At 47.8% G+C, this 22,796-nt stretch overlaps 1 protein-coding gene across 7 annotated transcripts in view; it reads left to right on the plus strand.

Annotated features, from left to right (window-relative positions):
- LOC139280179 (oxysterol-binding protein-related protein 8-like) overlaps positions 1 to 22,796 on the plus strand; it is a 159,925-nt gene that overhangs the window by 66,372 nt on the left and 70,757 nt on the right. For all 7 annotated transcript variants that reach the window (XM_070899745.1, XM_070899748.1, XM_070899751.1 and 4 more), the window contains one exon: positions 16,722 to 16,869. In XM_070899745.1, coding sequence (XP_070755846.1) covers positions 16,722 to 16,869 — 148 coding nt within the window. The remainder of the gene's footprint in view (positions 1 to 16,721; positions 16,870 to 22,796) is intronic.

Here is a 22,796-nt window from a genome sequence, read left to right on the forward strand (position 1 = left end):
CTTGCGGAGACATCGTTGGTGTATTTCTCCAGCAACTTGGGGTGTCTGCTGTGCATGGTCCATGTGTCTGGGCCATACAGGAGGGCAGGTATTACTACAGCTCTGTAGACCATGAGCTTGGTGGCAGATTTGAGGGCCTGGTCATCGAACACTCTTTTTCTCGGGTGGCCGAAGGCTGTCCTGGCAAACTGGAGATGGTGTTGAATCTCGTCATCAACGTCTGCTCTTATTGATAAGAGGCTCCCGAGGTATGGGAAATGGTCCACGTTGTCCAGGGCTGCGCCGTGGTCTTGATGACTGGGGGTCAGTGCTGTGTGGCAAGGACAGGCTGGTGGAGGACCTTTGTCTTACGATGTTTAGTGTAAGACCCATGCTTTCGTACGCCTCAGTAAATATGCCGACTATGTCCTGGAGTTCAGCCTCTGTACGTGCAAAGACGCAGGTGTCATCCGTGTACTGTAGCTCGACGACAGAGGTTGGGGTGGTCTTGGACCTGGCCTGGAAACGGCGAAGGTTGAACAGGTTCCCACTGGTTCTGTAGTTTAGTTCCACTCCAGTGAGGAGCTTGTTGATTGTGAGGTGGAGCATGGCAGCGAGGAAGATTGAGAAGAGGGTTGGGGCAATGACACAGCCCTGTTTGACCCTGGTCTGGACATGGATTGGGTCTCTAATGGATCCGTTGGTAAGGATCACGGCCTGCATGTCGTCGTGGAGCAGGCGGAGGATGTTGACGAACTTTTGGGGGCATTTGAAATGGAGGAGGGCGCTCCATAGACTGTCGCGGTTGACAGTGTCAAAGGCCTCTAAGGTCGAAGAAAGCCATGTATAAGGGCTGGCGCTGTTCCATGCATTTTTCCTGCAGCTGTCGCGCTGCAAAAATCATGTCCTCGGCCACAGGGAGAAGACGGTTGAGGGAGGACTCTAGCGATGACACTAAAACAGACTGTGTGGCTGATGATGAAGAAGAAAGCTATGGACTGCAGGAAGATATCAATGAACTGGTCAGGTGGGCAGAACAGTGGCAAATGGAATTCAATCCGGATAAGTGTGGGGTAATGCATTTGGGGAGGTCTAACAAGGTAAGGGAATACTATTAAATGGTACGACACTGAAAAGTGTAGAGGAACAAAGGGACCTTGGAGTGCAGGTCCACAGATCCCTGAAGGTAGCAGACCAGGTGGATAAGGTGGTTCAGAAGGCATATGGAATACTTGCCTCTATAAGTTGAGGCATGGAATACAAGAGCAGGGAGGTTATGCTTGAACTTGTATAAACCACTGGTTAGGCTGCAGCTGGAGTACTGTGTGTAGTTCTGGTCACCACATTACAGGAAAGATGTGATTGCGCTGGAAAGGGTGCAGAGGAGATTTACAAGATTGTTGCCTGGACTGGAGAACTTTGGCTATGAAGAAAGATTGGAGATGCTCGGTCTGTTTTCTTTGGAACAGAGGAGGCTAAGGGGAGACCTAATTGAGGTGTATAAAATTATGAGGGGCCTAGATAGAGTGGATAGGAAGGACCTGTTTCCCTTGGCAGAGGGGTCAACAACCAGAGGGCATAGATTTAAAGTAATTGGGGGCAGGTTTAGAGGGGATTTGAGGGGAAATGTCATCACCCAGAGGGTGATGGGGGTCTGGAACTCACTGCCTGAAAGGGTGGAAGAGGCAGAAACCCTCACCGCATTTAAAAGATACTTGGATGTGCTCCTGAAGTGCTGTAACCTGCAAGGCTACGGACCGAGAGCTGGAAAGTGGGATTAGGCTGGATAGCTCTTGGTGTCGGCCAGCGCGGACACGATGGGCCGAATGGCCTCTTTCTGTGCTGTAAATTTCTCTGATTTTGTGATATCTTCATCCCCCCCAGATCCTGGACAGGTGCTTGCTGTTGTACTGCACAGACCTTCCTCAGTCATAAGGGGAGATACTGGTTCTTGAAAATAATTGCTATGAGCCCTGCTCAATGCTCAGGAGCTCAATGCTCTGCATGTTTGGCTAATGACATTTAGGCCATCACTGCATTGCTGGATTTAAAATAATAGGGAAACACCCACACATAAAGACAAACACTATCCAGCAATTGATTCCCTCCTTCCCAACCCAGGATATTGAGGCCTTTGTAATGTCTGTAACACTTACCCCTGCTGAGGCCAGTAACTTGGCACTGATGGGATTAGACCTGGGACTTTGTGGTCACTGCATGGGGCAGTGAATTTACCCTCTCAGCCATGGAGTTGCTGGAAATGGGAAGAACATTTATTATTTTGGAGGGAGATATGATAGAAGGTCCGTAAGGAGTGAAGAACTGGAGCAGTATAAGGATAGAGAGATTTATTGTCAGGATGAAACTGTTCAATCAAGTCCAAACATTCTGCCAATCGTCCACAGCGTGTTGGCATAAGCAGCAGCAACTTTCTGACGTTCTAACAGCAGCATTTTCTTCTCTTGACTCAACCCTTCTCCCTTTTCCTTGCCTTGTGCTTATTCCTATTCCTTGTTCTCTAAATTGTATCCCTTGCTCTCTCTCTCTCTCCATGGCTACCTCTCTCTCTCACTCTCTCTCTCTCTGACTCCCCCTTTGTTTCTGTCTCCCCCTATATTACTATGTCTCTCCTTGTGTCTCTATCTCTGTCTCCCCTTCTCTCTCTGAGTCCCCCTTTGTCTCTGTCTCCGTTTTTGTATCTTTCCCTCTGACTGTGCTGCCTTCAGTGTCTGTCGGATTTCCCCGGCCATCAGGCAAGTTTATGTTGGAGTTGCCACTGGCAGCGTGAGATCCATATTTTGGGAGCCGGTATCCCTAATATCCCATTAAAGACAATCTCAAAGCAGGGCATGTGCCAATGTGTGTCTCCCTCTGCTTCTTTTGTGTGTGTGTCTTTCTGTCTTTCTCTTCTATTGTATCCAAGTCTCTTTCTCTCTCTCTCTCCTTCTGCCTCTGTACTTCTCTCTAAGTGACTCATTACTTTAATTTGCATACATCAAGGTCTCCCAAACAGCAATAAGATAAATGACCAGATGATCTGTTTTAGCAGCATTACTTGAAGGATAAATATTGGCCATGACACCAGGAAGAAGTCTTCTGCTCTTCTTTTAATAGTGCCATAGGCTATTTTACATCCACCCGAGGGCAGATGAGACTTCGGCTTAAAGTCTCATCCGAAAGATGGCACCTGTAACAATGTAGCACTCCCTTAGTACTGCACTGAATTAAATTCAAAGTTTGACAACACTGAGTGGTATGGTAACTGTCATATATGTAATCGTCATGTAACTGTAACCTTCATGCAACTCCTGTACATTGTACTTATACCCTAGAAATGCATTCTCTGACCACAGGGGGTGAACTTGCGGGAGACACTCCTCACCTGGGTTTCCAAGTATAAAAGGGGAGGTCCCACCCAGAGTCAGCACTCCTTAGTCCTGGGAATAAAGGTGAAGGTCACAGAGTGACCGTGTTTGCTATACATACCTCGTGTGAATTTGTAGTAAGGTGCAGGGACACCACATTTGGCGACGAGAAACAGGAATCATCGAACCTCGAGGATGGCCACCGGTAGCACAGAGGAATGTTACTGTGTGGGTGAGGACTGGGACGACTTCGTGGAAAGACTCCAGCAGAGCTTTGTCACGAAGGAGTGGCTGGGAGCGACAGTGGCTGACAAGCGGAGGGCGCATCTACTGACCAGCTGTGGTCCACAGACGTATACGCTGATGAAAGACCTACTCGCACCCCAAAAGCTAGCGGACAAGTCCTTTGAAGAGCTCAGCCAGCTGATCAGTGAACATCTCAAGCCGGCGAGTAGCGTACACATGGCCCGGCACCGGTTCTACACACACCGGTATCGGGAGGGACAAAACGTCTCGGACTTCGTTGCGGACCTGCGGCGCTTGGCCAGTCTCTAAGTTCACAGACGCCTGCAGGGGGAAGATGTTAAGGGATTTTTTCATCTAAGGCATTAATCATGCCGGGATTTTCAGGAAGCTCATAAAGACTAAGGACTTGACTTTAGAAGGGGCGGCGTTGATAGCTCAGACCTTCATGGCAGGGGAAGAGGAGACCAAGCTAATTTACGTGCACAGCCCTGGTCGCAACGTGGCGATGGACCAGGGAGTTAACATGGTGAACGCGGCTCGGGATCCCGCAGGCAGGCAAGGGCATTTCAAAATCGCCCAGGCAGCAACAGGCTCTAGGGTGGGCCCGCAACAGGGACAATGGAAAGGGGATCGGCAATTCACGCCATCACGAAGAACAATGCGTCCCGCGATGGGACCATTAACACCCTCCATCAGAGTGCTTAGAAACAACCAAATGGGAAATCAGAGAGGAATGCCTGGTAATAGTCCCTTTGTTAACAACAATCTCAGCTCATGCTGGGCGTGGGGGGGTAGGCACACTGCGAAAAGCTGCAGGTTCCAGCAATATACCTGTAGGATTTGTAACGTCAGTGGACACTTGGCCAGGATGTGCAAAAAGGCTGTAGCGAGGCTAATCTGCGAGACAGAGGAACCAGACGAGGGGTCTGCAATGCAGGATGAGGCCTGGGGAAAAGCCATGGATGCTGAAGTCCAGCGGGTTCATGTGGCTGACGTCCACAGCTCATACACTAAAACGCCACCCATGATGATGAAAGTCTTATTGAATGGCATCCCGGTGCACATGGAGCTGGATACGGGAGCTAGCCAGTCACTCATGAGCGCCCAACAATTTGAGAGACTATGGCCACACAGAGCTAGATCATCCCAGTGCTGGGCAGTGCAAACTTGGTGGTAATACATAATGGATCACAGAACTGGCTGCCACTCTTTGTCCCAGGAGATGGCCCCATGCTCTTGGGGAGGAGTTGGCTAGCTGAGATAAATTGGAAATGGGGGGGATGTGCACGCCATTTCATCCGTGGAGCGAAGTTCATGCTCACAGGCCCTACAAAAATTCGGGTCACTGTTTCAACCCGGTGTCGGAGCGTTCAAGGGCACTAAAGTATTGATACGCATTACTCCGGACGCCAGACCAGTGCACCACAAAGCCAGAGCGCTGCCGTATGTGATGCGTGAAAAAATTGAATTGGACAGGCTGCTCAGAGAGGGCATAATTTCGGCCATTGAATTCAGCGACTGGGCAAGTCCCATCGTTCCCGTCCTTAAAGCAGATTGCTCGGTCAGGATTTGTGGCGACGACAAATCCACCATCAATCGCTGCAAGACCAATAACCGCTCCCAAGAGCGGAGGACCTTTTTGCCACGCTGGCAGGTGACAAGCTGTTCACGAAGCTGGACTTCACTTCGGCCTACATGACTCAGGAACTGGCTGAAGAATCCAAGCTTCTGACCACCATCACGACGCACAAGGGATTATTTATCTACAACAGGTGTCCGTTTGGCATTCGTTCGGCGGCAGCCATCTTTCAGCGGAACATGGAATGCTTGCTCAAATCCATTCCTGGAACAATCGTATTCCAAGACGCCATTCTCATAACGGGTCGAGACACCGAGGAACACCTCCACAACCTGGAGGAGGTGCTACGCCGATTGGATCGGGTAGGCTTGCGGCTGAAAAAGGCCAAGTGCGTGTTTTTGGCCCCAGAGGTTGAGTTTTTGGGCAGGAGGGTTGTCGCAGACGGGATTCGCCCCACTGAATCAAAAATGGAGGCGATTCGCCGGGCGCCCAGGCCCGGCAACATGTCGGAGTTGCGATCATTCCTGGGACTCTTGAACTATTTCGGGAACTTTCTGCCGAACTTAAGCACATTGTTGGAGCCGTTACACATGCTCCTGTGTAAAGGTTGTGAATGGCTTTGGGGGGACTGTCAAGAACGGGCTTTCAATAAGGCGAGGAACCTGCTGTGTTCTAACAAACTGTTGACTTTGTATGACCCCTGTAAAAAAAAAAAAACTGGTTTTAACATGCGATGCATCATCCTACGGGGTTGGGTGTGTGTTGCAGCAGGGTAATGACAGCCGACTCCAACCGGTGGCTTATGCCTCCAGGTCACTCTCCCAGGCAGAGCGTGGATACGGCATGATCGAAAAGGAAGCACTCGCTTGTGTGTACGGTGTGAAAAAGATGCACCAGTACCTTTTCGGTAGACGGTTCGAGCTAGAGACGGACCACAAGCCGTTAACATCCCTGTTGTCCGACAGCAAGGCTGTCAATGCCAATGAGTCAGCTCGCATACAGCAATGGGCCCTCACGCTGGCTGCGTATGACTTCACCATACGGCACCGGCCAGGCACCGAAAATTGCGCTGACGCGCTCAGCAGACTCCCACTGGCCACCACCGAGGAGGCGGTGGAGCAAAGCGTTGAGATGGTCATGGCCGTTGAGGCTTTTGACATCGCAGGCTCCCCCATCACAGCCCGCCAGATCAAACTCTGGATCAACAGAGATCCCCTCCTATCCATGATAAAGAAATGTGTCCTGACTGGGGATTGGGCGCCTGCGCACAGGGCGTGCCCCGAGGAGGTCAGACCGTTTCAGAGACGGATGGATGAGTTCTCCATCCAAGCTGACTGCCTGCTATGGGGCAGCCTGGTAGTCTTGCCCCAGAAAGGAAGGGAAGCGTTCATCAGGGAACTCCACAGCGAGCACCCCGGCATCGTGTTAATGAAGGCCATTGCCCGGTCACATGTATGGTGGCCGGGGATTGACTCAGACCTGGAACACTGGGTTCGCAGGTGCACGACGTGTGCCCAGCTGGGCAATGCCCCCAGGGAGGCCCCACTCAGCCCGTGGCCCTGGCCCACCAGGCCATGGTCACGTATTCACGTAGACTATGCGGGCCCGTTCATGGGAACAATGTTCCTGATCGTTGTCGATGCATACTCGAAATGGATCGAGTGCATCATATTAAACTCGTGCACAACATCCAACACCGTAGAGAGTCAGCGTATGGTTTTCGCGACCCAAGGCTTGCCAGACATCCTGGTCAGCGACAATGGCCCATGTTTCACCAGCCATGAATTCCAGGAGTTTATGTCGGGCATTGGTATCAAACACGTCCGGACAGCCCCGTTCAAGCCGGCTTCCAATGGCCAGGCGGAACGTGCAGTCCAAGTCATAAAACAGGGCACGCTACGCATCCAAAGACCCTCCCTTCAGTACTGCCTATCGCGCCTCCTGCTGGCCTACAGGTCCCGCCCGCACTCGCTCACGGGAGTCCCGCCAGCGGAACTCCTCATGAAACGCATGCTTAAGACGCGGCTGTCCCTCATTCACCCAGCCCTGGCAGACATTGTTGAGGGCAAGCGCCAGTCCCAAACCGAGCTCCATGATCGAAACTCAAGGGGGAGGTGTATAGAAATGGATGACCCAGCATTTGTTCTTAACCATGCTTTGGGATCCAAGTGGCTTGAGGGCACCGTAATTGGCAAAGAAGGGAATAGGGTCATAGTGGTCAGACTAAACAATAGGCAGATACGCCGCAAACACTTGGACCAAGTAAAGACAAGGTTCAGTGCAGACACGGAGGAACCGGAAGAAGAGCATGAGATGTCACCCACACCACTGTCAGCGGACGAGCAACAAGGACAGTCCACAGCATGCACAGTCCCTGCGGCCAGCCCGGACAGGCCGGAATCACCTCAGGTGACAGAGACGCGTGCCGAGTCTCAGCCACCAGAGCCACAACTGCGGCACTCCACGAGAGAGCGTCGACCACCTGACAGACTTAACCTTTGAGACAAAAAGACTTAAGGGGGGAGGTGATGTCATGTATGTAACCATCTTGCAATGCTAATCGTCATGTAACTAACCTTCATGCAACTCCTGTATATTGTACTTATATCCTAGAAATGCACACCCTGACCACAGAACTTGCGGGAGACACTCCTCACCTGGGTTTCCAGGTATAAAAGGGGAGGTCCCACCCAGGGTCAGCACTCCTCAGTCCTGGGAATAAAGGTTAAGGTCACAGAGTGACCGTGTCTGCTCTACATGCCTCGTGTGACTTTGTAGTAAGGTGCAGGGACACCACAGTAATAATCTATATACAAGTTAATGCAAGCCTGGAACATGGAGGGCATGAGATCATAAACTATAAAAGCTATCCCAGGAATCCTGCCATATAACACTCTAAGGCCCAGTGGGACCTACACTTGCAGAGGACAGGCATATCATTCTGGGCCACGTGTGAACCCCACAGTGACTATTTTAGTCAGCAGTTCGATCGATTGCATTTTGGATTTGGAGAGCAACATCTCACAAACTGCAATGAGATAAATTACCAGATAATCTGGTCTTGGTGATGTTGGTTGAGAGAACTTGCCTGTATTTCTTCAAATAGTGCCACAGGAACTTTTACATCCACCTGAGCAAAAGGATGGGGCTGATGTACGGACTACCGTAGCTTCCAAGGGAAGGGTGTTACTGTCCTTAGTCCCACCCCAGGCACAATCTGGTCTGACTTCTCTGGTTAGCATTCCATTCACATGATCAAACTGCTTCCAGTGCAAGTAGTTCAACGTTATGATCGTTGTAGTTCAACGTTATGACTTCACAGGAGGCACGAGCCAAGCGAGCTATGTTTCAACATTGCCCCTTCACCCGACATAGAATGCAGGCTGTGCTCCCATCAAGTCAACTGGCTTGGGTAGTGATAAAATTCCACAAAGCCTGGTCACAGTGTAGCACTTCAGTGTGCAAGGTGCTCACTGGTGCCCCTGGGGGTTGGCTGGTAATATAAATGAGGCAGTGAGAATGGCTCCAGTGGCAGGGAACATCACATGTAAAATGATTTATTTTTCTGCCTCTGGAGCTGCCATTAACTCTCCATTCTGTTTTGGCAGTAGGTGACCCGAGCTCTTGTCTTGCTAATGGAGGTCAGCTATGTAATTATCACTTTGCTGAGCTTGCTTGCCTTTCCCTCAGCCTGGGGAAGGTCCATGGGTGGAAGCAGAAAGCTGTAAGTGTGACTATGTAACATTTTGCACAGGCAAGTCTCTGAATTAGCAATATAAACGGGGAATTCTGAATGCGCCAAACACGATCATAACGTTGAACTACTTGCACTGGAAGCAGTTTGATCATGTGAATGGAATGCTAACATTAATATAACAAATCACCCTGTCATCCCTTTGAATAGGCACAACAAGGAGCTGAAAGGGACAATCTTTCCCCGAGCCTCCAAAGAGTGATATTTCCTGCCCCTCCGAGCAGATTGGGGCTTATGTAGTTTACCCGAATTGATTGGCATGTATCACACTCAGTATATCAGGCAGGTTGGTGAGAGCCAGTCAGTACTCTCAAAACAGGGGCTCAGTATTTGTTTAACCACACTACACTAACTGAATCCAACCAGAGATCGTGTAGGCATTGGGTGTGATACCAGCGGGACAGTTGATTGATAGAATGGCCCTTCCCAACCAATCCCTGCATTTGCAAGCAGCTGGGTGAGGTGCGGGGGCTGGGCTGGTCTGACTGATGAGCATTAACGCTGTGGTTCAGTTGCACTGGAGTATTTGCAGAATTCGGAGGGAAAACATAATTTGAGCTGTTGTAACACTCGCACTTAGCAAAACCAGGTAAATGAACTTCACGTGTATATTCATTTAACAAACCTCTACCACCATTCAGTTAGCAAGAAACAAACCACTCACAATGATCAAAACACCTGCACACTCTGGTTTTTGTCTTACCATTTTAAGAACACACAAAAAGGTTAAAATATGAATATCGAGATCACATGCCCAATAACTATCCATTACGCATTTATTATTTACTAATTAGAAATGCAATTAACTATATTAGGATTGTAATTAGCCACGTGGCTAGTATATTGGGCAACACTGCTGTCGGGCACCAACTTTACTCCCTGTCAAACGGCTGGTTCTATTGGCTTGTGTATCCCTCTTCCAGGGTGGGGCCTTTGTACCATCTCCTGCAGACATTTAACCAGAGAACGTGCAGGGCTGGGGAATATAAGCTGCAGCTCCTCGTAGTTCAGTTTCATGGGACAAACAATATTCCCGTGACTTTGTTGTATAACATTTTTGTAGTATACGTCATTAAAAAAAATTAACAGTAAGCATTAGAATCATTAAATTGCCAAGTCTAGGAGCAAAGAAATATGGAGTAGGCCATTCAGCCCTCTCTTTTATAAAGTAAGCTATGAAATACAAGGGTCAACACAGCATTACAATAATTATTTTTATTAAGTAAAGAACAGTCATGTTATCCTACTGCGCTAATCACATGGCAGCTTCTATTTGTTTATCTTAAATCAAATAGTTCCTGGCCCTAAACTCCCTGGTACCTGCAGATAATCCTGCCCGCGTTCTGGGAGTGGCATTGATGCAGTGCTGCTATTTTCAAATGGGTGCTTCACATTGTTGAGCTTACATTAAGGAACTATGTCGAGTGAAATTGCACTGCAATATTATTGTAGAAATGCCTTACACATTTGTGTAAAATCTATTATTTTAACTGTGGCATTAACCTCTTTATTTCCACTTTCTGTTTCCATACACAAATCATCTTTCTGGTCTGCCTGGTGAGACTGACAGTTTAGTGTGTTATTAGCCGTTTTGTATTATGGACCTATAGCTACTTTTACATTATGCTTCATGTGGTGCTTGGGTAGATTCTCAACAGGAGAGGCTCCCATAATCACTCAAACTCCAAAGTACACTTGCTAAATTTGCTACAGCTTGTTACAGGGGAAACTGAAGCCAATTTAGCACCCCAGCCAGCAAGAATAAGGTATTTGGTATTTGGTGTTGACTAGGACTGAAACTGGGACCTCTCCGATCAGTATGGTTCAGAACCAGGCAGTGCACTTCCCCACTCGAGTTGAGACAAGATTATAGAAGGGTTGCAACACAGTTCCCAATGGTTGGGATCAGCTGCCAGCTACTGTCTGATAATTCATACAGAAGTACAAGTCTCGTTAGGGTGGGCTGAATGTGGTCAGAAACTAAGACGGGTAGATGGGGTTTAGATACAGATCAGCCATGATCTAACTGAATGGCAGAACAGGGTCAGAGGACTGAATGGCCTACTCATGTTCCTATGTTCCAGGATGAAAGCTTTTCTGTTGCTACAACTGCTGGACAGATCAATATTAAGAATACCCCCCCCCCTCCCCCACCGTGACCCCTACAACCCCCAACGTATTATCATACTTCATCTATCTGTGCCTCCCTCCTGTCATTATTTGTTAAGTTTTATCTGTGTGGCTGTGCTTAATGGGATGAGCAGTGATATTATTCTATGTGCTTCCACTGACACCATCCAGTAATGGCTGTTGAGGGGGTGTGCGCGGTAATTTTGTTAACAGCACAGGTTGTGCGTGTGTTTCTTTGGTTCGTGGAGATTACCACAGCAATGGGGGTACAGGCAGAACAGCCAAGGGCCAGCACCAGGTTAAAACAGTAAAAGGGAAGACAGGGTATATCAGGAAATAATGATTACAAAACACCTACAGCAACCTACATTTTAAAAGCATGTCCATTGTAGCAAGAAGGAAAAGCTAAGGGACATAAGGAGTTCCACAGTTCGGAGGTTAAAAATAATTAGAAAAGTGCTGATAAATCAAAAAATTAGACAGGTAGAAAAGAAAAACTTCCAGAGGAGGAATATAAGAATGAGACGAGGGAGAGAATAAAAAAAAACCACAGGGTGTGTCAACCAATTAAAGATTGCAGAACCTCCTTGTGATGGCAGTTGTGGGTAAAGGGTGTGGGGGAAATCAGCGAGGGGTGTGGGGTATAACAGTATCAGTCTTTTATAATGAGGGGTGTGAGGCATACAGAGCGACTGTTAAAACTGGGACACAGTATGATGAAATGTTTCATTATCACTCCAACCTCATTCCTCGTTGCTTCCCATGTATATTCTCTGATTGGTGAATCTTGGACAGGAAGTATTAGGAGGGTGGTTTCAGGATAATAGGCTACAGTGAGCGAGGAGCCTCTCGCTGAGACTGGTGGATTCATTCAGTTAAGTGCATTGCTGCGATGCACGAGACTTGCCATAATGATTATGCAGATGCTCAGTGTGAGCCTGGCTTGCAGCCTGTCAGAGCCAGCAGTAAACAGGATGATTGATCCCCACTGAGCATTGCAGATGCAGTGTGTCTGATGGATTACCAATCATCTTCTGCAGACGCGTAATGAAGGAGGGATTCTGCAGCCTTCCTCGATCACCTTGTCAGGATGATGGCATGTAATCAAGTTGACTTGCCATGTGTAGCAGCCGTTTGGTACAATGACAAAAACAATGGACGAGGTGGAAAACTAGCGTGTGCCCAATACCTCGTTTGCACCCCTGTCTCTAGAAACAACACTGGAGGAAGCAGGGTACATCTGGAGGCATAGGGTGCCACCTTATGGAATAGTCATTGTCTCATTTCACTGCCTTCCATCAGACAGTCACAAATGAGTATCTGCCATTGCATTAAAATCATGTTTGTTACTCTAGACCGTGTGCAGCTATTGCGATGTTGCTGCTGGTCTCTGAATCCAACCTGTCATATAAACAAGGTAAACATGAGCAGGCCTGTTATATTGTGAACTTGCTCTGACAGCAGGTGGACTGTATAAATGGGGCCTAACTCCAGCCACATACCTGATGCCATTGCTCTCATGCTGTATTGCTACAAATAGGTTTGTTTAAAAATGAATTACAAACCATTTTCACTAACCTTCGTCTCTAAGGAGACAAGACCAGTGTCCTTTCACATCTAGGATCTAAGTTTAAATTCAGTCCGGGTAGGGGGGAAGCTGAAGGATCGTGCAGTAGGTCAGACACCGGCTATTTTGATACTGGATTTAGGAATATGTTGGGGCCACCAGCTCCCTGTTTTTTTAAAAAAAAAGGTACTTGCTTCAGACTAAACTCTAATTATCATTCGTTGAAAACATCTTAATCTCTATAGTCACTGGACTAGTATTTTCCAGTATTTCTTTCCAAAGACAGCATGAGTTCCCAAATCATGTAGCAAGCCCCAATAAAATCCCTGTGCAAATCTACTAGTTTTGTTGTGTTGTCCGATGTGTGAGGCACTGTAACACATGCTTTCAAATACTGCATCAAAAGTGCCATGTTTAACGGAGAGGAGGATGAACTTTGATTTCACTGCTGTACAGGTGTACCAAATCATTTCATAGTACACCTAGCTGTCCCATTGCCACAGTGGGTAAAGGCATCATTTGATGTGGTACTTAGCTATATAGACAAGAATGTTGAAGGTTTCATCTCCAGCCTGTGACCGAGGTAGGGAGGGTGCAGCCAGGGGTCTCGCTGACTGCAATCCAATGACCCCAACGGGAAACTACATGTGTGTGGATGTTGACTGAGGATATTTCTACAAAACACTAGCCCATCATGGTGAATAGCTTAGGCTCACATTGGAGGAATAGCTATTTAGATGAGATATAGGACAGTTATACCTATGGAATTGTACCCAGCAAGAGTCGGCATTCTCAGTGCAGGACAGCTGGGGGACTATTTTTTTTAAATGATTCCGCACCATAATGTCACCATAAAAGTAAAAGGCCTGTTTCTTGCAGTTTTAGGTAAAAACATTTGATCATTCAAAATACTATTTTCAAAGTTCCAGATCACGTTCTGTTTTCATGTATAATTGGTTCCCAATCAAATCAGTGCTAAAACTCAAGAGCTGCTGTTCTGAGACAGAGTAAGATGATCTTGTTTGTTGACAGACTGATGCAGAGATTACAAACCCTATTTTTCAGGCCTCTCCAGATTAAACAGCCGATACTGAACTCCATCCCCATCTAGTGACAGGCAATGGCATTTCAATTCACCCCACAAGAGATTTGATTTTTTCAGTATTGATCCAGTGACATTTTAAATCTCTACTACAGAGCTAACATTCAAACTGTCGGTCATTTACAGAAAGTAAAGATATCTAATGTAATTCGCTCTCTGTACATTCATTTACATTCACATTTCCCCGCCTACTGTCTCACTGCCAGTACATTAACTCTAGTTTTAAGCTCTTGTGGGATTGGATGTCTGGAACTTTGTCTGGACACACGCTGATATCTCATGTCTCTCACCAGTTTAGGGTCTTTTCCACACTTGGAATGACTCATAATTCTGGAGCCACCTCAGCAAAGCAAGCAGTTTTGGACTGGTTTCATTTTTGCTGTCAGAATTTAAACCAGACACCAAAGGTCGGTTTGTTTTAAATTGAGATCCTTTCATTTTCACTTGCACTTGCATCTCATGATGTGGAAGTATTGGTCAGTTATTAAGTGGGCCAATAACATTTCAGCATCAACAAAGCAAATATTAGAACGCAAACTTCAATCCCACCCCTGTCCTTGCATTTGGTCAATGCTGGAAGCCCAGACCTACATCTGTGTCTTCAATCTGATCAACCTGATCTGAGATTGTTGTCCCTGGCAGTGTAAATGGGTTTATGGATTCTACCCGCAGGCTTGTGCTTTTACAAACAGTACAAGCTGCAATTGGTTTAACCCGAACAACAACCAGCTGTGTCGAGGAGACTCTGCACACACTTCACTTCCTGGTCTCTGACCACAACCATCTTTTGTGTCAAAATTTACACTAGCTATTGGAGGGTTTTTTTAAGACCCCCCCCCCATTCACCTCCATTTTTCTAGGGTTCCCTCATGGCACACTTGGTTAAATGCTGCCTTGATGTTAAGCTACTCTCACCCATCCTTTGACAGTCAGCTCCTGTGTCCATGTCTGGATCAAGGTTGTGATGAAGTCTGGAGCCATGTGGTCTGGCGGTATCCAAATTGAGTGTCAATGAGCAGATTATTGGTGAGCAGGTATCGCTTCATGGTACTATTGATGAAAGGTGAAGACGTTGATGGCGCGTTTTAGATTTATCCTATTTTTTGTGGCTGGTACATACCTGAGCAATTTTCCACATTGTCAGGTAGATGCCAATGTCATGGCTGTATTGCAACAGCTTGGCTACGGGAGTGGCTAGCTCTGATACACAGTTCTAAAGCACAACATTCGAGATGTTAGCAGGGCCCAGAGCCTTAGCTGTGTCAGCGAACTTAATGCTTCTTAATGTCACCTGGAATGCAGTGAATTGGCTGGACATTGGCATCTGATGGTGCAGATATCAGGATAGTTCACTTGGCACTTTTGGCTGAAGACATTTTCAAACACTTCAACGTTGTCTCTTGCAATCATGTGCGAGGCTCCACCGTGATTGAGGGTGGGGATGACTATGGAGCTTCCAGTTAGTTGCCTAGTTGCCCACCATCATTCTTAACTGGATATGGTAGGGTTACAGAGCTTTGATCTGATCTGTTTGTTGTGGGACCACTTAGCTATGTCTGTATCTTGCTGCTTTTAGTTTAGCATGCAGATCACCTTCGTGAATATTAACCTACAGCACAAAAAAAGTTACATTTATGTAGCAATCATCATGTACATGAGCCTCTCAAGATGAGTTTTAAAAGTAAGAGTGGTAAACACCAGCAAAAAGTGACAGAATTTAGGGGCACGTTGTCTCCACTGAGAACTAAATTGGCAATTGCACTCCGGTTACAAACAGAACACTGGTGCTGTGGGGCTGAGTTTGGGCTAAAGTACATTGTTGGTTGGCTGCATTGAACCATACTGAAGTGGGAGTGCTTGATGGGGCAGTATAGAAAGAGCTTTTACTCTGTTTCTAACCCATACTGCATCTGACCTGGGGATGCTTGATGCTGACACTGGGTCCCTAAAATGGTCCATAGTTCCATAGTACTTGCATCTCTCAGTTAGACTAGCACCAACCCCAACAAACTATCTATCTGTACAAGCTCGGGTTTATGTGGGAATGGCTGTATAATGTTGGGATGGGTAGAAAGAGATAATTTTCTAAATTTTAAGAGGATACATTTTGCTCAGGCAGATTTTTAGAAGGTTATCAGAGGTAAAGTGGGGTAAGAATTCTGTAATCTTTATGATCATTTCTGGTCCTCTATCGCCCCCAGGAAGATTGGACCATAATTAGGGCAGTTTTAAGTATATCTAATGAAGGGACAGACTGTAGATAACCATGGTCTCCAGAACATGCTTGCCCCAGGGAGTCGGACTAGGAATTTCCTAGAGTTTCTCCTGAAATTGGACAATTTTTCTGGGACTTTTTGCCTGCAATGGAATTTAGCATTTGTAGTGGCACGGGAAGGTGGTATATGTGATTCTGCTGTCTGATCGATAGGATGGGCCTGCAGGGCCTGGTGGGCTTCTCTCTCACCTTCCTCTTCATATGATATTTTCACATGTATCCAACTATGGTGCATTGTGCCTTTGTTTTCTCAGCACTGGATGTGAAGTTCTCTGCCAACACACTCTCATTCTTTGCTTGGTTAAGTTTTTGCCATCTTTCCTAATATCTATAGAGAAGGTGGGAGTCTAGCAATTCTGCAAGTAATAATGGAGACGGAAATGCTGCTCCTGATCATCCGTCACCAGGGCTGACTGCTGGAAAGTGTGCGAATGTGTGGCGAGGATGTTTGGCTGCGACACCTTCATGTTGGAATGGCATTGTCCAAGCTCACACATGAAGAATGGGCACTGTAGGCTACTGTAATAAAGCTGTCAGTTGTGGAATTCTGCCCAATGAGAATTGGCTCACTCAGGAAGGAGGGGAGAAGATTGCTTGGGGAGTGGGGAGTGGGGGGGGGGGAGAACTTCTTGGAATTAATTTGGAATGTTCTAGAAAGAGTGTTTCAACTCCTTGTAAATCGATTTCCAATTTGGACTCACCGATGCTTTGCTGTATTCTACAGAAAACCCATGCCATGAAGGAGGATCACGACATACGGCGCAGATTTTCACTCTGTACAGGATTGGCAACGCCACAGAAAATCGACCCCCGCACGTTGACCCGGAACTCTTCTTTCGGAGGATACAATGAGATATGTCCTTTGACCCCAGGTTTGTTAAGTTTGGTTCACCTGTACTTCATCTTTGATAAGCAGTCAGTCCAACCCTGATATCATGCAAAGAAAACAGATGGTACACATAGCCATCTTTCAAATGCTAGGATAATGTACATAGAACAAATGCTGGTGCAACTTCGATCCTTGCATTAAGATTGTACTATTGAAATATCTTAAAGGCTCAGTTGGTATTCAACCATAGGAATCATCACAGTTGAACTTGATCCCATGCTCACCAGGTGTGTATACATGCACTTTCCAGCAGGGCTCTCTGGATGGGTGATCAGTATCCAAATCCCCTGACTGAATTCGCCCCACCCCTCTGATAAAGGTCATTTGCTATTGAGCTACGCAGACCAGAAGCTCTCGGGTTTGATCCCTGGCTTGTGTTGGATTAGCAGATCTGGAGCAGCAGCAGGGCCGCTGCAATTAACCTCAGTGCCACTGGGGTAAGGAGGGGGAATTCAGCCAAGGTTCCCACTCCTGATCATCATCCAGGAAGTGTCTGCCCACCTGGTGATGCCCCCATAGTTGAATAGTCTGCCAACATTCACTGTCTAGGCTAACTCCTTAAAGTACTAAAGGGCAGACACCTGCCACCCACTACGTGTGGAACTGTATCCAGAACGTCAGTGCATTCAGAAGATAGTGAGTGGGGGGAGCAGGGTGAGGAAGCTCACATATTTGTGTTAAAGTCACACTTGGGTGATGTTACTGTGCTGAACCTGGGTTGATCTGTCTCCAGACATTATTTGAATGCACTGCACGTGGGTCCTGAAAGCAATTTCTTGAGTTACTCGCACAATAGCACATTCCCTGAGGATCCTACTCAGCTACTCCGGTTCTAGTTATCCAGTAAGCCACAAGTACAGTGCAGTGGTTATTTAACTGAACTAGCATTCCAGGTCCTGGACTAATCATCCAGAGAAATCCCACCATGGTAGTTTGAGAATTCAGTTAAATAAAAAGTTTGCATCTTTAAAAGGGACCATGAAGTGGTGGGTTGTCGTAAAACCCAGCTGGGTCACTAATGCCCTTCAGGAAAGGAAACCTGCTGTCGTATCAGCTTCAGTCTAAATGTGACTTTAGGACTTCAAGAAGAACGCCCACTGTCTCCAAGCGATTAGGGATGAGCAACAAACCAGCAACGCCCACATCGCAAGAATGAATTTTTAAAAAGGGCATGGGGGCCAGATGTGAATACTACTGATGTGAGGACAGATGAATGTTCTGTAATTTTCCAGATTAGTTCTGGAGTCGAAGAGTATTTATACAGAACTTGCCCTCGGGACAATAAACAGGTGAGGTAGAATCCATGATAATGCAAACTGTCTGCGGAAAGAGAAAAGATCGGTAACATGCAAGGAGTTTTCTTATTCCTTGCTTCCTTATGTCTCTATAATGCACTCACACCACTGAATGTCTCACCCACCACAGACATTCCAGTCTCCATAGCATTTGCTGATCGGTTTACCATGTTTTGCAAGTCCAGGGTCTGACCAGCCACAAGCCGACACTGTCCCTCATGTTATATAGCCGGTTGCAATACCCGCCCTCTTGTATGGACCATGCATAGTAGACACCTTAAGTCGCTGGAGAAATACCACCAACGCTGTCTCCGCAAGATCCTACAAATCCCCTGGGAGGGCAGACGCATCAACATTAGCGTCCTCGATCAGGCCAACATCCGCAGCATTGAAGCACTGACCACACTCGACCAGCTCCGCTGGGCAGGCCATATGCTCCGCATGCCCGACACGAGACTCCCAAAGCAAGCGCTCTACTCGGAACTCCTTCACAGCAAACGAGCCAAAGGTGGGCAGAGGAAACATTACCAGGACACCCTCAAAGCCTCCCTGATAAAGTGCAACATCCCCACCAACACCTGGGAGTCCCTGGCCAAAGACCGCCCTAAGTGGAGGACGAGCATTCGGGAGGACGCTGAGCACCCAGAGTCTCATCACCGAGAGCGTGCAGAAAGCAAGTGCTGGCAGCGGAAAGAGTGTGCGGCAAACCAGTCCCACCCTCACTTACCCTCAACGACTGTCCCACCTGTGACAGGGTCTGTGGTTCTCGTATTGGACTGTTCAGCCACCATAGGACTCATTCTAAGAGTGGAAGCAAGTCTTCCTCGATTCCGAGAGACTGCCTATGATGATAATAGCCAGTTGCGTTTGTTTTATAAATATGTCACACTGCAGGATGTTTATAGTTCCACGGTTCTTCGATCTCACTGCTGTTTTATTATCTCACCCTGTAAAACCAGTGGGGCATTGTGTACCAGGGCTTAATGTTCTTACTCTATGGGCCCAAGTTTCCACAAGAAAAAAAACGGGCGCCCCTCCGTTTTTCGCACCTAAAACGGCGCCTAAAAAAATCCTCGGTATTCTCCACCGACTTACAGGTCCTGTGGCCCTCGGTGCAGTCAGCACGAGCTGTGGGGGGGGTGGCGGAGCCAGGTCCCTGCGCTGAAAACAGAGCCGGGACCTCTGCACATGTGCGCTACAGTGGGCACGCAAGCGCAGTAGCTCCAGGCGCCGAACTGTGTGGGAGGGGCCCGAAGCACGCAGCCCCTAGCCCTGGCCCAATGGCCTCACTGGGGCTCCTCCCACGGCCAGCTCCTGCTCCACCCCCGACCAGACCCGACACTCGCTCCCCCACCCCCCCCCCCCCGACCGAGACCCGAGACCCGCTCCCCCCCCCCCCCGAGGCCCACTCCCCCCCCGACCCGACCCGACACCCGACCCAACACCCGCTCCCCCCCCCTCTTCTCCCCCCTCCCCTCTCTCCCCCCCCCTTCCCCCCCCTCTCTCTTCCCCCCCCCCTCCTCTCCCTCTTCTCCTCTCCCTCTCTCCCTCTCCCTCCCTCTCTCCCTCTCCCCTTCTCTCTCTCTCCCTCCCTCTCTCCTCTCTCTCCCTCCCTCTCTCGCTCAGCGGCACGAACAGCTGCAGAATTCTCCCTGGCTGAAGCACTTTCACACAGGTAGGAAGATGGTTTATTTAATCTTTTCTTGGCTTATAAATGTTTATTCAGGTTGGATTTATTTGTATAATATTTGTAGAAGTATAAATAAGGATTTATTGTCGAATTTAATGAGTTCCCTCCCCCCCCCACCTCGTTCTGGACGCCTAATTTGTAACCTGCGCCTGATTTTTTAACGTGTAGAACAGGTTTTTTCAGTTCTACAAAAATCTTCACTGGCGCCATTCTACTTTAGTTTGGAGTACGTTTTCACTGTGGAAACTTTCAAATCAGGCGTCAGTGGCCAGACACGCCCCCTTTTGAAGAAAAAATTCTGTTCTAAACTAGAACTGTTCTACCTGACTAGAACTGCAGAAAAAAAAATGTGGAGAATTGCGATTTCTAAAATAGTCCGTTCTCCACCAGTTGCTCCTAAAAATCAGGCGCGAATCATGTGGAAACTTGGGCCCTATGATTCTCTTACGGCAGGACAGACCACCTACTCATTGCTGGGTTTGGATAGAGATCTGGATGCGATTGAGTAAGGAAAAAACTGTTTAATTAAGCAGGAGACATTGTTACAAAGTTGAAAGGCCACTTCGGGAAGTTAAGGGGGCTAATCAATAACTAATTGCAAAAGTTCCCTTTGAAATATTACTCAGCCAATTTGAAAATATTTTGGGGTAAAATTCGTCTTTAATGAAAAATAAGTCCGTTTTACTCAACTAACGACTCACTAACAAAATTATTCTCATGTTTGTTAGCGGGCCATTAATTATGGAGAGAAGCATTCGTCATTCTTCCAATTTTTTTGTTGAAGCAGGAATTTAATGCTATGAATTTGTTTCTTCACACAGTACAGTGCAATCTTACAGTTGTATATTCTTGATTTATCTAACTAGTCTGGCCCATTATGCATTACTACGCCTTCCGGCGCTATGAGCCCTCCTGCATCTGTCTGTGTAGAACAGGGTGCCAAGGACTCTTACTACAAATTTGTGTAGGGCAGTGCTGATACTCTCTGACTCAATCTACTTGCATGTGACGTTATTGACCCTGCTGCACGCAGTCAGCCTGGGCAAGGCTTTATTGACTGTAAACGATTGGTGTTAGCTTGCGATGCATCGTCATACGGGGTCGGGTGCGTGTTACAACAGGCTAACGAATCGGGGATTTTGCAACCGGTCGCTTATGCGTCCAGGAGTTTGTCCAAGGTCGAAAGGGCCAACAGCATGATTGAAAAAGAGGCTCTGGCTTGCGTTTGCGGGGTTTAAAAAAAAAGCACCAGTTCTTGTTTGGCCTCAAGTTTGAGCTTGAAACTGACCACAAGCCACTCATATCGCTGTTCTCTGAGAGCAAAGGGATCAACACCAATGCCTCTGCCCGCATCCAAAGATGGATGCTCACGCTGTCGGCATACAACTATGTAATCTGCCACAGACCGGCCACAGAGAACTGTGCTGATGCTCTCAGTCGGCTACCGTTGCCCACCACCAGGGTGGAAATGGCACAGCCTGCGGACTTGCTCTTGGTGATGGATGCATTCGAAAACGAAAAGTCGCCCGTTACGGCCTGCCAGATCAGGACCTGGACCAGCCAGGATCCTTTACTGTCCTTGGTAAAAAAAAAACTGTGACCTCTGTGGGAGTTGGTCCAGTGTCCCAGCAGAGATGCCGGAGGCGATTCAGCCGTTCCACAGGTGCAAAGACGAAATTCCCCTGCAGACGGACTGTCTGTTGTGGGGTAATCGCGTGGTCTTGCCCAAGAAAGGCAGAGATATGTTCATCTGTGAACTGTACAGTGTTATGTATGAAGAACGAGTCTGACTGGATACTGTGAGCTCAAAGTAAAGTGTGACCTTAGTCTTTTATTGCAGGTCTCCAGAGTCCTCTCCAACCTGTGAGGCCTCCTTAAGTACCTGTGCTCCCAAGGGATTATGGGATCCCTTAGGACTCCAGGGGATGAGCCCTCTGGTGGCTGTACAAGGTATATACAAGTTTACATATATAACACACAGCACCCACCCGGGCATTGTAATGATGAAAGCCATAGCCAGATCCCATGTGTGGTGGTCTGGCATCGACTCAGATTTAGAGTCATGCATGTGCCAGTGCAACACTTGCTCTCAGCTGAGTAATGCACCCAGCGAGGCACCGCTAAGTTTGTGGTCGTGGCCCTCCAAACCGTGGTCGAGGATCCACGTGGACTGTGCAGGCCCATTTCTAGGCAAAATGTTCTTGGTTGTCATGGATGCTTACTCACAATGGATTGAATGTGCAATAATGCCTGTACGCACGTCCACGGTCACCATTGAAAGCCTACGAGCCATGTTTGCCATGTAAGGCCTGCCTGATGTCCTAGTTAGCGACAATGGGCCGTGTTTCACCAATGCTGAATTCAAGGAATTCATGACCCGCAATGGGATCAAGGTCGTCACATCTGCCCCATTCAAGCCTGCATCCAACGGCCAGGCAGAACGGGTCGTTCAGACCATCAAGCAAAGCTTGAAACACGTGTCGGAAGGCTCCCTGCAGACCCGACTGTCCCGAGTGCTGCTCAGCTACCGCACCAGACCCCACTCGCTCACCAGGGTTCCTCCAGCCGAGCTGCTCATAAAAAGGGTGCTCAAAACAAGGCTCTCTCTTGTCCACCCTGATCTCCATTATCACGTGGAGGGCAGGCGGCATCAACAAAGTGTGTACCTTGACCGCGCAAATTTGTCACGCGATATTGAGGTCCAGCACCCTGTGTTTGTACTCAATTATGGACATAGTCCCAAATGGCTCGCTGACACGGTCATAGCCAAAGAGGGGGGTAGGGTGTTTCAGGTCCAATTGGCCAATAATCTAACGTGCAGAAAACATTTGGACCAAATCAAATTGCGGTTCACCTACAGCTACGAACAACCCGAAGAAGACACCACCAACTTTGACCCTCCAACACACACACAAGTTGCAACTG

Source organism: Pristiophorus japonicus, chromosome 14 (genome assembly GCF_044704955.1).
Source record: "Pristiophorus japonicus isolate sPriJap1 chromosome 14, sPriJap1.hap1, whole genome shotgun sequence".
NCBI classification, from domain to species: Eukaryota; Metazoa; Chordata; class Chondrichthyes; family Pristiophoridae; genus Pristiophorus; species Pristiophorus japonicus.